Source organism: Lithobates pipiens, unplaced genomic scaffold (genome assembly GCF_037356315.1).
Source record: "Lithobates pipiens isolate NorthernLeopardFrog02 unplaced genomic scaffold, aLitPip1_a1.2 Scaffold_23, whole genome shotgun sequence".
NCBI lineage: Eukaryota > Metazoa > Chordata > Amphibia > Anura > Ranidae > Lithobates > Lithobates pipiens.
The window spans coordinates 167150021-167165829 of NW_027507785.1; the positions used below are offsets into that span (position 1 = coordinate 167150021).

General features: G+C 43.1%; 1 protein-coding gene across 2 annotated transcripts in view; it reads right to left on the reverse strand.

Annotated features, from left to right (window-relative positions):
* Nucleotides 1-1206: 1206 nt before the first annotated feature.
* The window catches only part of CEBPG (CCAAT enhancer binding protein gamma), a 46818-nt gene continuing 32215 nt past the window's right edge, over nt 1207-15809 (reverse strand). For both annotated transcript variants that reach the window (XM_077452566.1, XM_077452565.1), the window contains one exon: nt 1207-7617. In XM_077452566.1, the coding sequence (XP_077308692.1) occupies nt 7148-7564 (417 nt within the window). In that variant the 5' untranslated portion in view covers nt 7565-7617 and the 3' untranslated portion in view covers nt 1207-7147. The remainder of the gene's footprint in view (nt 7618-15809) is intronic.

A 15809-nucleotide genomic window follows, 5' to 3' on the forward strand; every position in this document is an offset into this window, starting at 1 on the left:
AGCTAGGGACTACTTACGATGGCCAGGCTGGGGAGTCTACAAGGATCTATATTATCCAGACTTGTCACCCAGCCCAGCTGTTGATAGATCACAGGATCAAAAATTGTAGAAAAAAATCCCAGGACCAATGGCCCCCTCAAGGAGCCAGGTCCTTCTCCTACACTAGGCAGAAAGGAATCTGAGCTGCAGGAAGCAAGGTGAGGGGCCATAGCCAGAGGGACCGCCCCCAGGCGGTGCTCTGCAGTCTTGCTGTTTTTACATGTGTTACATGTTCTGCCTAGTCTTGTCCTGAAGTGGCGTGATAACCCTAAGGTCAAGAATTAAAGGAGCTGTGTCCGTCAATGAACGTAAGAAAAAAAACAAATTTCTTTCTTTCTCGGTTTAGGCTATGTATTTTTTCTACATATTTTTGGTAAAAAAACAAATTTGCAATAAGCGTATATTGATTGGTTTGAGCAAAAGTTTTCACATCTACAAAATAGGGGATAGATTTATGGCGTTTTTATTATTAATTTTTTTTAGTAATGGCGGTGATCTGCAATTTCTATTGTGACTGCGACATTGCGGCAGACACAATTTTGGGACCAGTGCTATAAAAATGCACTGATTACTGTGTAAATGACACTGCCAGGGAAGAGGTTAAACACTAGGGGGGGTGAACAAGGGGTTAAGTGTGTCCTAGGGAATGATTCTAACTGTGGGGGGGTGGGCTCACTACAACATGACAGAGATCACTGCTCCTGATGACAGGGAGCAGTAGACCCGTCATGGTGCTAGGCAGAACAGGAAAATGCCTTATTTACATCTCCCGTTCTGTCGATCCGTATCACAATTGTGGGCCCCCGGCGGACATCGAGTCTGCAGGCATGCTCACGGAGTACGCGGCATGCGTGGGCCCACTAAGCCATGTCTTAAAGGGGATGTACAGGTACGCCCATTTGCCCAACCATGCCGATGTACATCGTGGTGCGCTGGTCGGCATGCAGTTAAAAAACAGCTTATTTTTATTCTCATTTACATTTTATATTAAAAACAAAAAGGAGGCATTTGGTAGCCAAGCTCAGCAAAGTCACTTCTAAAAATGATCTGAATCCAGATGTTGGGGCCAGGACAAATGCCAAGCAAAGCCTATGACTGTATATACAGTATCTCCCAAAAGTTAATGCAAAAAAAAAAAAAGAAAGAAGTGCACCAAACTAAGTGCAGTATGTATAAAATTGCATTTAATATGATAAAAACACACAGCCAAATGGCTACTCACAAAGGTTGATAATGGTCAGGCATGTCTATACAGTGAAGGGAGAGGTATTCAAGGTCACTTGTCCACGGAGGAGCGAGGATGGTTGCTTCCTGATAAACCCATCAGAGGTGGTGTAGCGGTAGAGGCTCTGTAGTTGTTGATTTTAATTTTAAAAATCGCCTCCTTGTGGATGCTGTAATAGCAGCGGTGTATGGGCTGTATCTCCCAAAAGTTAGTACACCCCTCACTTATTCTTTTCATACGACAACACTGAAGAAATGACACTTTGCTACAATATAAAGTAGTGTTGTGTACAGCTTGTATAAAACAGTGAAAATTTCCTGTCAAAATTACTCAACACACAGCCGTTAATTGTCTAAGCCACTGGCAACAAAAGTGAGTACACCCCCAAGTAAAAATGTCCAAATTGCGCCCAATTAGCCATTTTCCCTCCCTGGTGTCATGTAGCTCATTAGTGTTACAAGGTATGGGGACCAGATGTGTTAAATTTGGCGTTATCGCTATCACTTTCTCATAGTGGTCACTGGAAGTTCAAGGTGGCACCTCATGGCAAAGAACTCTCTGAGGATCTGAAAAAAAAAGAATCGTTGCTTTACATAAAGATGGTCTAGGCTATAAGATTGCCAAGACCCTGAAACTGAGCTGCAGCAAGGTGGCCAAGACAATACAGAACAGACCTCCCCATGGTCGACCAAAGAAGTTGTGTGCACGTGCTCAGCGTCATAGTCAAAGTTTGTGTTTGGTAAATAGACGTATGAGTGCTGCCAACATTGCTGCAGAGGTTGAAGGGGTGGGGTGGGGGGGTCAGCCTGTCAGTGCTCAGACCATACGCCACACACTACATTAAATTGGTCTGCATGGCTGTCATCCATCCCAGAAGGAAGCCTCTTCTAAAGATGATGCACGAGAAAGCCGGCAGTTTGCTGAAGACAAGCCGACTAAAAGACATGACCTGTGGTCTGATGAGACCAAGATAAACTTATTTGGTTCAGATGGTGTCAAGCGTGAGGAGTACAAAGACAAATGTATCTTGCCTACAGTCAAACATGGTGGTGGGAGTGTCATGGTCTGGGGCTGCATGAGTGCTGTCGGCACTGGGGAGCTACAATTCATTGAAGAAATCATGAATGCCAACATGTACTGTGACATACTGAAGCAGAGCACGATTCCCTCCTTTCAGAGACTGGGCCGCAGGGCAGTACTCCAACATGAAAACAACCCCAAACATCCTCAAATGGAAGGTGGAGAAGCGCAAGGTCTCTAATATCCACCAGCTCAGTGATGTCCTCATGGAGGAGTGGAAGACAACTCCAGTGACAACCTGTGAAGCTCTGGTGAACTCCATGTCCAATGTCCATGTCCAAGAGGGTTAAGGCAGTGCTCGAAAATAATGATGGCCACATACAATGTTGATAATGTGGACATTTTCACTTAGGGGTGTACTCACTTTTGTTGCCAGCGGTTTAGACATTATAGCTGTGTTGTCACATGAAAAGATTTACTAAAATATTTACAAAAATGTGAGGGTGTACTCACTTTTGTGAGATACTGTATGCGTAGGGATGGTATCTTCACTCAAATATCAGAAAGCTTGTGGTTATCTGGGCAAAATTCCACCAAGGACTGAGCTTTGTTAATTCATATAAAAGTCAACATTTTATTGCAAATACAACAGAAAAGAGTTTTTTCTTTCAATACCATTTACTTATTCCTCAGGAAACATTCAACTAGAGCAAAAATTCTGAAGTAAGAAATGTAATAAAATTGTAGAGCAATGGAAAATTGTCCAGAATCTATTTTCAGTACAATATGAAATGCTGCATTTAATAGATGCCACACCTTATGATTAATTACTTACACAACATAACATTCATTTTACCTGAGGTCATTACATTTAATAAAAGGAAAGAGTACTTCTAGAGCTAGGTGAGAATTACAGACCAAATACAAACTTTAGATGAAGCTAGATTGTTTTTTTTTTTTCCTACCTGCATCTGAACACTCACAATCCCTCACTCTCTACTTGGACAACATAAGTAGTAGTAGTATATACACTATATTACCAAAAGTATTGGGACACCTGCCTTTAAAACGCACATGAACTTTAATGGCATCCCAGTCTTAGTTCGTAGGGTTCAATATTGCGTTGGCCCACCCTTAGCAGCTGTAACAGCTTCAACTCTTCTGGGAAGGCTGTCCACAAGGTTTAGGAGTGTGTCTATGGGAATGTTTGACCATTCTTCCAGAAGCCCGTTTGTGAGGTCAGGCACTGATGATGGAAGAGAAGGCCTGATTCGCAGTCTCCACTCGAATTCATCCCAAAGGTGTTCTATTGGGTTTAGGTCAGGACTCTGTGTAGGTCAGTCAAGTTCCTCCACCCCAAACTCTCATCTTTATGGACCTTGCTTTCTGCACAGGTCCAAATCATTTGGTGGAGGGGGGGGGGGGGGATTATGGTGTGGGGTTGTTTTTCAAGGGTTGGGCCCTTAGTTGCAGTGAAGGGAACTCTTAAGGCGTCAGCATACCAAGACATTTTGGACAATTTCATGCTCCCAATTTTGTGCACAAACAAGGTCCATAAAGACATGGATGATCGAGTTTGGGGTGGATGAACTTGACTGGCCTGCACAGAGTCCTGATCTCAACCTGAAAGAACAACTTTGGGATGAATTAGAGTGGAGATAAGGCAGGCCTTCTCATCCAACATCAGTGCCTGACCTCACAAGTACGCTTCTGGAAGAATGGTCAAACATTCCCATAGATACACTCCTAAACCTTGTGGATGACCTTCCCAGAAGAGTTGCAGCTGTTATAGCTGCAAAAGGTGGGCTAATTCAATACTGAACCCTACGGACTAATACTGGGATGCCATTAAATTTCATGTGCATGTAAAGGCAGGCGTCCCAATACTGTTGGTAATATAGTGTATTTAAATTATCAGCAAATGGTAAATTAAAAGTTAAGGACTCCATGGCTAAAAAGTCAGCGGTGCTTAAATATAATCTGGAAGCATGTGTTGTTAATCTACAAAGATCCTAATGACGATGCTGCTAGTCCTACACTGATCAGGCTGCAGACGTGATGACAATGGTGAGAGGGTCGGCAACAAGACCAACTGGAGAACATCACAACTGGAAGTGGTTGAAAAGAAGTTGGTGTAAAAATTAGGTGACTAACGCACAGTGATAAATCTGCTTGCAAAAACAAACAAGCAATCGATTCTTTATGAGCTGAGGGCCCTGCCCACTCACTCCCGATTGGCTTACTCTCTTTGATTGACAGCCGCGGGAGACAATAGCGCCGCTGCACTGTCTCAGACAATTAGGAGTGTACTGGATGGCTGAGAGGATCGTGGACATCTCCAGAGAGAAGGCGCTCAGGTAAGTAACTGGAGGGTGCTGGGGAGGCTGCTACACAGAATGTTTTTTATGTTAATGCATAGAATGCATTAAGATAGTAAACCTTCTGCCTTTACAACTCCTTTCAGGTATAATTCTATTGACTTCATATGTATGTGATAGCGATGGTCTCCACCTAATATTAAGCTTTTGATGAAATGTGTAGAAGCATCACATGTTGAATAGAGCAATTTTATGTGCTCATATTTAAATCCAGAAAAATTAAAAGTGTCTGTTTTTCAAAGCAACCAATCAGGTTTTTGAGGCCTATGTTTCTATGGTAGGAAAATAAAATAGTATCGCTTTCCATTTTTTTTTTCTTTTTTTTTTTTTGAATTTGAACTTTTCCAAGCATTTGCTTTTCACAAAGTTTGTACTACTAAACACAAAAAATTGTATAAGCTTTAAAATTACCTTTCATTGCCCACACCATATGCTTCATGATTTACCGTAGTAATCTAGAATATATTGAATATCACTGGATGTCTACTTTAACACACTTGTCTAAGTCGGGACTCTGTTAGAAATTCAAGCTAGCTATATTTAGTACATTTTATTGAAAACCTGTACTGAAAGAAGTGCATAGGCTGCCACTGCTGACTTCATTTTGGACATATATGCTTCCTGTCTGTCTCTGGCAATACTTTAAAGAACAATTCCAAGTATGAATATTTTCACATAGTTACATTGTTCCAGCTTTGGCCAATCTTACAATGCATATATCATACATGTGACATCCCTCTAAAAGCTGTAAAAAAACAAAATGGACATCACTACTACTAGTGATCTACACTAGCTTCGGGGTCCTGTGCCGAGCATCTGCCCTGGTTCATTGTGAACACAGGAGGTAGCCTGCTTGCCATTTAGAGAATGCTTTCAATCAGAGAACACTTTGTAGACAAATGTAACCATGCAAAATCAGACATAACTAAAATTCTTCTTTAAGATATTGACCTGCAAAAGCATGCAATCTAAGAAAGTCATACAGAAGTCAAAACTCATAATCTGCATAAGACTTTCAGGTCAATGATTTAGCACAGCGTTTTTCAACCAGCGTTCCTCCTGAGGTTGCTCGGGGTTTCTTAGGCAATGGTTCATTGATTTCCCACATACATTGACCCCCAATGCAAGGAGGCAATTTTCAACTAACCACTAATGTAAGGAGGTCACTTCTACACTGACTTCTAATGTTAGAGGACTCAACAATTACGCTTTTCCTTTCTTTTCTTCAGTTATTATTCAAGTATATTCTTGAAAATAATTGGTAACAAAATGATCTGGGTGTCAAATATGGTGGTTACACCACATTACTTATTATTTTATCCATAAGGTTCTTCAACTTCTTGATCACTTTAATATACCATGAGTGGAAAATACATAGTTGGTACGGTTGAAGACATCAGTCTATCTAGTTCAACTTGAGTGTGTGTGTTTTTATGTCACTATCACTTTCCAAATCCCTGTAGATTGTGTTCACTAAGAAACACATTTAAAAGTTTTTTGAATTTATCTGACATCAACTGTGGCAAGGAGTTCTACATCGCTCATTTCCTAACAGCAAAAAACCCCTTTACATAGCACAATATTTAACCACCTCTCATCCAACCTCATTGTGTAGCTGCGTGTCTTCTTTAGGTTACATAGTGTCCTCCAAACACTAATCACTATTTAAAGGATTTGTACATTGCAATCATATCCCCTCTTAAGCATCTCTTCTTCTGGGAAATTAGGTTTAATTTTGTAGTTCTTTTTAATAAAAGGTTCTCTTGCCCACTTATTAGCCTGGCAGCTTTTTCTGGACTCTCTCCAGTTTAAGCACCTCCTTCTTGAGGACTAGTGACCAAGAGGGGATGGCATACTCAAGATGTGGCCGAACCAGGTTTTTGCAAAGTGGTAGAATTAGCTTTATGAGTTTGAGTAAATACCCTTTTTAATCCATTATAATAGTCTGATAGCCTTGCTTGCTGTAGCTTGGCATTGCATACTATTGCCGAGTCTGATCTTCTTGGACCTCCACATCCTTTTTCATCTTGGATTCTCCCAGAAGCTCTACCCCAAGTGAGCAACATGCATACATGTTTAAAATGTATTGTATTTGAACAGGGATTCCCCAAGAACCTGAAATTAAGAAATTATTGAAATGGCTTCTCCAGGGTAAAAACGTTGACAAAGCCTAATCTAGAATATACTGAATCTACTGGATAAGCAAAGATGTCAGAAAACTAGTGTTTTCATAAGTAAAGTGAAGGCTAGCCTCCATGCTCTTAGTAAAAGGTTTTCTTTAAGTGCCATAGGATAGTCTTGAACCAAGGCTTTTCATACAGGGACCATAAACTGACACCTGCATTTCTGTAAAACTGCAAAAATATCTAACAGAACACACAGTTACTGTTGCCAACATTTTCTTTTGCAAAGTTCATAAGTACATAAAATGGCGACAGTGTTGCCTTGTCCTTCACCTGCAGCAATAGATCAAAAGTGTTTAGAGTTATTTTGAATCACTGTCCTGCTCTGATGTGGAGCTAGTAGGCTGTACATTTTCTGCCAGGCTGTGTGCATGCTCTAGAAACAAGTCCTTCAGTACGCTCAACTCTTTGGTGAGTAGCTTGATTTTTGCCTCCAATCTTTCATTTTCTTCTTTCAACTGGTTGACTCTTTGCAATGTGTCTTGAGCTTTCTGTTTGCTCTTTAACCGACTCTTTTTCACTGCCATATTGTTCCGCTCTCTGCGCAGACGGTATTCATCACTGTTACGGTCCGACCGCTGTCCTTTCTTGCTGTTTTTACTGGGAGGAGTGGCTTTACCTCCTCCTCCTGGGTTCAGCGGCACAAGCTGTGGAGAGGCTGGGCTGCCTGGATCGCTATCTCCAAGGCCATCAGCTATTGAACGTGGCGATATATTCATTTTAATTAATTCTTGCTATCGATGAATGCAATAGGGTTGACCTGACTAATAAGCTGTAAAAGAAAAAAAGAAAAAAAGTTTTATAAATCTTTAATATAACAAAAAAATTCAAAAACATAATTTATTTCTTAACCACTTGACCTCCAGAATATTCAACCCCCTTTATGACCAGGCTATTTTTTTGCGATAATTTAAATTTTGTTAATTTAACTGATATTACACAGCTTTTTTTTGGTAGTGTTTGAACACCAATTAATTTTATAACACCAGTTATATGATGACGTTGTACTGCAAGGTTGACAGGATGTAAAAATATTTTTTTTTTACATTTCTTAATTTTCCAAAGAGTTATGACAAACATGCCTTTTACTAAAGACCTCGAACTGTCTTTTTTCCAAAAAGGGGTAATTTGGGGGGTATTTGTACTGTCCCTGCATTTTAGGGCCTCAAGAAATGAGATAGGTGATCAGTACATCAGGATTGATCAATTTTGAGATATACAGTGGGTAAAATAAGTATGGAACACGTCACCATTTTTCTAGGTAAATATTTTTCTAAAGGTGCTATTGACATGAAATGTTCACCACGTGTCAGTAGCAACCCATTCAATCCATACAAAGAAACTAAAATAAATAAGTACAGAAATTAAGTTATGTCTCATATAATGAAATGACACAGGGAAAAAGTATTGAATGCCAACTGAAATGTATTTAACCACTTGCCTACTGGGCACTTAAACTCCCCTCTTGCCCAAACCAATTTTCAGCTTTCGGTGCTCTCACACTTTGAAAGACAATTACTCAGTCATGTAACACTGTACCCAAATTATTTTTTTTGTCCTTTTTTTCATACAAATAGAGCTTTCATTTGGTGGTATTTGATCACCTCTGGGCTTTTTATTTTTTGGTCTATAAATGAAAAAAAGCAGAAAATTGTGAAAAATAATAATATTTTTTCTTTGTTTCTGTGATAAAATTTTGCAAATTATAAATTTTTTTCATGAATTTTGACCACAATTTAGACCGCTACATATCTTTGGTAAAAAATAACCCAAATTAGTGGATATTATTTGGTCTTTGTGAAAGTTAGAGTCTACAAGCTGTGGTGCGAATCACACAAAATTGATCACATCTGATGTACTGGTGATCTCATTTCTTGGTGACCCGAACAAGCCAGTAAAGTACAAATACCCCCCAAATGACCCCTTTTTGGAAAGTAGACATTCCAAGGTATTTAGTAAGAGGCATAGTGTGGTTTTTGGTGTTGTCTATTTTTCCCACAATTCTTTGCAAAATGAAGATTTTATTTATTTATTTTTTCCCCCACAAAATTGTCATTGTAATAGGTTATTTCTCTCACATGGCATGTGTATACCACAAATGACACCCAAAAATATATTCTGCTACTCCTCCTGAGTATTACGATACCACATGTGTGGGACTTTTTCACAGCCTGGCCACTAAGACAGGCCCAAAATGCAGGGAGCACCATCACGTGTTCTGAGAATAAATTACACATCTAACTTGTTGACTACCTATTACACTTTTGAAGGCTCTGGAGCACCAGGACAATGACATGTGGCACTCACGTGGCACTGATGGCACGTGACACTGATGGCAGATGGCACTAATACGTGGCACTGATGACAGATGGCACTAATCCGTGGCACTGATGACACCTGACACTGGATGACAGATGGCACTGATATGTGGCACTGATGACACATGACACTGACAGGTGGCACTGAGAGGTGGCACTGGGCACATGTGACACTGGAGACAGGTGGCACATGGCACTGGGGACAGGTGGTACTGGGGACAAATGACACTGATAGGTGGCACTGGGGACAAGTGGCATTGTTAGGTGGCACTAATAGGTGGCACTGGGGACCGGTGCGCTTGTGTGTGTGTGTTCTTACTCACTGGCTGCAGCGGTTCATCTCTCCCTCCTCACACGCTGTCTCTGTGTGAGGAGGGAGAGCCGGCGATGAGAGATGATCTCATGTTTACATATGAGATCACCTCTCATTGGACACTGCGATCGAGTGCTAAATGGCCAATCCCTAGCGGCCATTTAGCACTCGATCTGTCCGAGGGACACGCCCAACACAGAACTTCCCCGATGCGTGCTCGTGGCAGCACGCAGAGGGGAAGTAAACAGGAGAACGTGCAGGGACACCCTCCTGGCAGTTAGCATCCGTCTTTTGGCTATGGCGCGGGCGCGGAGTGGTTAATACTTCATACAAAATCCTTTGTTGGTAATGACCACTTCAAGATGCCTCCTGTATATATAAAGTGTTCAACACTTATTTTACTCGCTGTATATACCATTGTTTGTAGACTCTAACTTTCTTACAGACTAAATAATATATACTGATTTAGGTTATTTTCAGCAAGAAAATGTAGCAGAATACATTTTGGGCTAAATTTATGAAGAACAATTATTTATTTGCATGCATTTTTTTCCCCCCAAAATGTTTTTTTTTTTCTCTCGTTTATATTTTGCAAAAAAACAGTGGTGATTAAATACTACCAAAATAAAAGGTCTAGTTGTGTGAACAAAATTCTAAAAATGTCGTTTGGATACAGTGTTGCATGACTGCGCAATTGTCAAAGTGCAACAGTGCTGAAAGATGAAAATTGTCATGGGCAGGAAGGTGGTAAAAGTGCCCTGTACTGAAGTGGTTAAAGTCCTTTTTTTGTGGGAGAAAATTATTTCTTATAAAAATAGTCAATGTCGATTGATAACGTGAACACTGCCACCTTTAAGATACACTGTTAATTTGCACAGCCATTTACATAGAGTAACTGTTAGAATCTGTTATTAAAATAATAATTTAATGAATTTGTCAGCCTATAATAAAAAGCGTGTACCACTTAAAAGCCACACGCGCTTTCATTGCTAATTGGGTCTGAACACCAAGGCATCACCATGACCTCGGATCATAAAAGGGTTAAAAGAGAAGTAGGGTTTTGTTTTTTTTAAACCCATCATACTTACCTAGGTGGATGCAGCACTCACTACATAACTATCATAGAGATTATACATTATATAGAGATTCTACTCCACATCAGACCTACTCTCACCTTCTTTTACAAAGATTTTTATTGTGAAGTAACAAGTTTATGAGTCAATACAATAGGCTTTACAGTTGGATTTCGGTACAGGTAGTTTCAGTTAAGTATAATTCAAGCAGATTTTCTTCTAACCGTGTACACATTCACTGGATCAGGAGAGACCCTAGGTTTCACATAGATGTAACACAGACCTGGCCTGGAGTTTGCCCGAAGCCTATAGTAATCATATCTGATGAAGTGGAAAGATGGAAAAAAAAAAAAGGGAGGGAAGGAAAGAGGGGAAAGGTGAAGAGACAAGAGTAGGGGGAATAGAAGGGTCTGGAGAGAAGAGAGGGAGGTCAGAAAGTGGAGGGGGGGATTGAAGAGGAGGAGGATGGTCCCACGGGGTGCGCACCACTGGGCCCCTACAACGACAGCAAGGTGACATCGAATCTGGGAGAATGGTGGTACTCTATCCAGGGTTGCCAGACACTAAGAAATTTGGTATGAGTGTCAGAGAGAACAGAGGACAGTTTTTCATTGACCATGACATCATTCAGACGTTTTTTGACTGCCTCAAAGCTAAGGGCCGGGGTTCTCCATGCCCGCACTATTGTCAGCTTAGTTGCGGTAAAGAGATGCTGCACCAACTGTCGTTCTGGGCGTAGTAGGTCTGGTATTGCTTTGCCGAGAAGAGCCTCGAATGGATCCTTTTTTAGGTTCACCCAAAGTAGGCTGCGAAGCAACGCGTAAACCCTGACCCATAGTCTGCACACCTTCGGGCACGTCCACCAAATATGGGCCATTGTGCCCTCCTGGTCGCACCCCCTGAAACAGAGGAGCAGGTGGGAACGAAGCGGGCTAAACGTGTCGGGGTGTAATACCACCGGTATAGGATCTTATAGGCGTTCTCTAGGATCGTGACGTTGCATGAGCATTTTGACAGGGTTAGGGTCATTGCCTGCCAATCTTCCGGATCCAACTTCTTCCCCAGATCCTTCTCCCACTGCAGGTGATAGGATCGCACCGTGGGTTTCCTCTTGGCGATCAAGACTGAGTATATTAACGATATCAGACCAGGAGAGTGAGGCCTGGATCTGCAGATGCTTTCGAACGGAGACAATCTGTAAGGGGTGTCCTGGGATTTGGTAAGGATTTGGAGGAAGTGATGAATCTGAAGATATCCAAAATACTCCCTTAAGGGTATATCGTGAGACGAGCGCAAGGCTGCAAATGGTAGTATTCTAGTGGGTGCAAGTAGTGAATGAACATCTACGAAGCCATTCCGGGTCCACCAATTGAATTGCGCAGAATTATCAAGACCCGGGGGAAAAGAGGGCAACGAAGGAGTCGCAGCAGCGGGAGATGGGGAGAAGCCAACCCTGCAGAAAACTTCACTGAGTCCCAAACTCTCAAAGTGTGGATCATGCAGGGCCCCGTAATCGTGGGGCGGTGTTTTGGCGGGAGTCAGGGTAAGGAGGAAATGGGGATGGGGTCCACTTCGAGTAGGTCGATCGCCGCCCACAATGGGAGCCGATACGTCTCGTGGAGGTGAGAGAGGGGTGCTATGGCGGCTGCTGTACAGTAGTCTCGTAGATTTGGGACCGCAAGGCCTCCATTCGCTCTTTTAGCAAACATGATTTGTCTGTTGATACGAGGGGGCGATACGACCCCCAGATAAATTGTAGGACCCTACGCTGATGAATATTGAGGATATGCAAAGGAACCGGAATTGGGAGGACCCTAAAGTAATATAGTAGCTTCGGGAGATATGCCATTCTGATGGCTGATATCCTCCCGAACCAAGAGAGGGGTAAAGATGACCACGATGTCAGCATATCTGATAACTGCTTGAACAGGGGTGGGTAGTTGGCCTGATATAGGGCCTGGTATGTGGAGGTGATGCGAATTCCCAAATAAGGTAGAGAGGAGACCCATTGATAGGGAAAGGCCGATTGCAAGTCCCTCAGTAGCTCCTGGGACAGGTTGGTCGACAATGCCTTCGATTTGGACGGGTTGATCTGAAGCCCCGAGAGTGATGCAAACGTCCGTAGCAGGGCGTGTAAATTGGGCAGAGTGGTTCTAGGGGAAGTGACAGAAAGGAGAATGTCGTCGGCAAACAAGGAGATCTTATGAGGAGAACTGCCGCAGAACCGACATAAGATAGGGCCATGACAAGGTATCAAAGGCTTTAGTCATGTCGAGGGAGAGAAGCATAGATTCAAGGGAGCGAGTGTGAGCTAGGTGTTGTAGTTGCACTATACGGCGGATTGCGTCGCCAGCCTGTCTCTGGGGCACAAAACCGACCTGATTTTTATCAGACGAGGGAGAAACGAGTTTAGGTGTGTCGCCAAGATTTTTGTCAGGAGCTTCATATCGATATTGATAAGTGAGATAGGCCTGAAATTGGCCCAAGATGAGTGATCTCGGTCCGGTTTCAGAATCATAACTACGTTTGCCGCCAGAAGATCCGGGGTAAGAGGACAGCCTCTCTTTACCGAGTTGTACATAGCCACCAGATGGGGCGTCACAACTGGTGCCAGTTTCCTGTAATATAGCACGGCATAGCCGTCCGGCCCGGGTCGCTTGCCTACCCTAAGTTCTTTTATAGCTTGTAGAACCTCTGAGGGTTGAATGTCCCTATCCATAAGGGCGACATGGGCCCCGGTCAAGGATGGGAGCGAAAGACCCGTGAGAAAGTCCGCCGTTCCTTGAGTGGAAGCCCCCTCTGATGCCGTATACAGCTTCGCTAGGCGAAACCCAAACTCTTCTAGAACATGCTTCGGGTTCCCGGAAAGGACATTGTTGCGATCTCTCAGCGTGATTGGGGTTATTTTGGGGGCAAATATTCGGAGTCTGTTGGCCATCATGCGAGTCGGTTTATTTGCTCTCTGGTACCATCGCTGACAGGACCAGCGGAGTACCCGCTCAGCCCCATCAGTTAGGCACAAGTCAAGCTCAGATCTGGTTCGTTCCAGTAGTTTGCGGTTGCCCGGGGTAGGAAACTGTTTAAACCTCTTGGATATCTCTGCCAGTCGGGACTCCAGCTCCTTTTGTTTTCTCTCTCTAGTTTTCTTACGGGCCGAGGCTAGGCCAATTATACGTCCACGCAAAACTGCTTTATAAGCCTCCCAGAGGACCAGCGGCGAGGTCACTGAGCCCAGGTTTTCCCGAAAGTAATCCTCAGAGGCCTTAATAATTTCCTCTGTAGTTTCTACATGAGTAAGGAGCGAGTTGTTCATGACCCAAGGAGAAAGTCGGGGTCTATCCAGGATAGAGTGGCAGACAATCAAGACAGGGTCGTGGTCAGACCACGGTATGGCCAGGACTGAGGCCGCTACCACCAGTGGTACGTGTCGTCTAAGCATAAACATGTGGTCAATCCTTGAATGCACTTGGTGGGGGTGGGAATAATGGGTGTAGTCTCTGCCCTGCGGATGGCATTCCCTCCATAGGTCAACTAGGTCATGGGATTGTAGGGCTCGGGTGAATAATTTGGTGCTTGACGTCAGGCCGTTTTTCTCCGGCGGGTGTTTGTCTAATTTAGGGTTAAGAATTAGGTTGGAGTCTCCTGCCAGTAGAAGGGTGCCCTTGCCGTGGGAGGCCAGCAGCGCGCAGACATGGGTCAGAAAGGGTCCTGGGCTCACATTGGGGGCGTAGTACGTCAGTATGGTCACTTCCGTGTCATGGATAGTGCCTTGAAGCAGTAAATATCTGCTGTCAGGATCAGCTATCTGTTTAGCGCATCTAAATGGAGCTGACTTGCGGAACGACACGAGAACCCCGCGTTGTTTGGTTGGGGTATTAGCCAAAAAAACCTGAGGAAATTGAGCATCAAAGTACTTAGGATGAGAGGTCTCAGAAAAATGTGTCTCCTGTAAGCAAGCAATATCAACGTGTTGTCTGCGAAGAAACTTAAAAACTTTAACTCTCTTGTGGGGGGAGTTCATTTCCTGAACATTCAGGGACAACCACTTAATCGTCATTGATAGAGTAGCAGAAAATCGCTTACCTGGAGCCGAAGTGCACACCCCGTGCGGCCGAAGGAGAGAGGGAAAAAGGAAAGAAGTAAAGAGGGGGGTAGGAAAGGGATAGAGAGCATCATTATAGCATGGAAAGTAGAGACATGCAATGCTAGGTACCAATAATTATTACACATCAAGTTTTCTATCGGTCGTGGGACATAAAACCCACTACGCGGTTGGGAGTTGGCTCGAGCAGGAGTCCGAGCCAAGAACCAACACATGGGGGAGCGGTGGTCCGTCGGAAACCACCTGACTTAACATTAACAATTATTGCAAATGTCAAAGAACATGACAACAGTGGCATAACTGCATAAACAATAAAATGAACATCAGTAAGAGTAAACAGAAAGAAAAGTAATTCTGACATAAGGAACAGAGAACCCATAAGCTAAGGCCTGAAAAATTGCTGTGGTTAGACGGTAAATCTCTTGTTCCAAAGAGGGAGGGAAAAAAAAAAAAACACAAACCCCCCACAGGCAACCTGCAGCTAGTACCGTCTAAGTCAGGCATTAAAAACATATGAACCCGTGAAACCAAAAAACAAAAACCTTGGGACGGGCCGAGGGCCACGCCCTGTCTTGGATGAAACAGTCTACGCATAGGCCCATTGAGTAAGAGCGTAATCCTCAGATGGTCACGGTAATAGACCTCCTGGACTAATAGTTCCTGGGTAGCAATGGGGGGCCCTGCTTCGTAAGGTCATGCGTCATGGGTCACAACCGCCCATTTCTTTGAGGGCCAAAAAAAAATTAAAAATTTGGGTAAGGCGGTGGACAAAAATCTCAAAAAGAAAAAGGAAGAAAAAAGAAAAAAAAAAAAAAAGTTTGGATTGGGCTGTTGTGGCTGGGGGAAGAATACAGTCATTCCCTGAGTGAAATCAGTGCTCATGGAAATGATGGGCTATAGTAGACCAAAGTTGTGGGTAGCCCTAGTTCATCCAAGATGTCAGACCTACTCTTACCTTCATTACTTTTTAGTCCACCAATAGGGCCTGTAAATTGTGCAATCGGCTGGGACAGTTTGCATTCTGTATTGGATCACACTCCAATCTCTATGATCACTGCACTAGGTGCTGGGTGCTGGAAGTCGGTCCAGGTCCTTCACATAAAACTCCATCCAGACCACTGAACTCAATTCTCAGTTTTGAGGAAAATTCAGCTAACG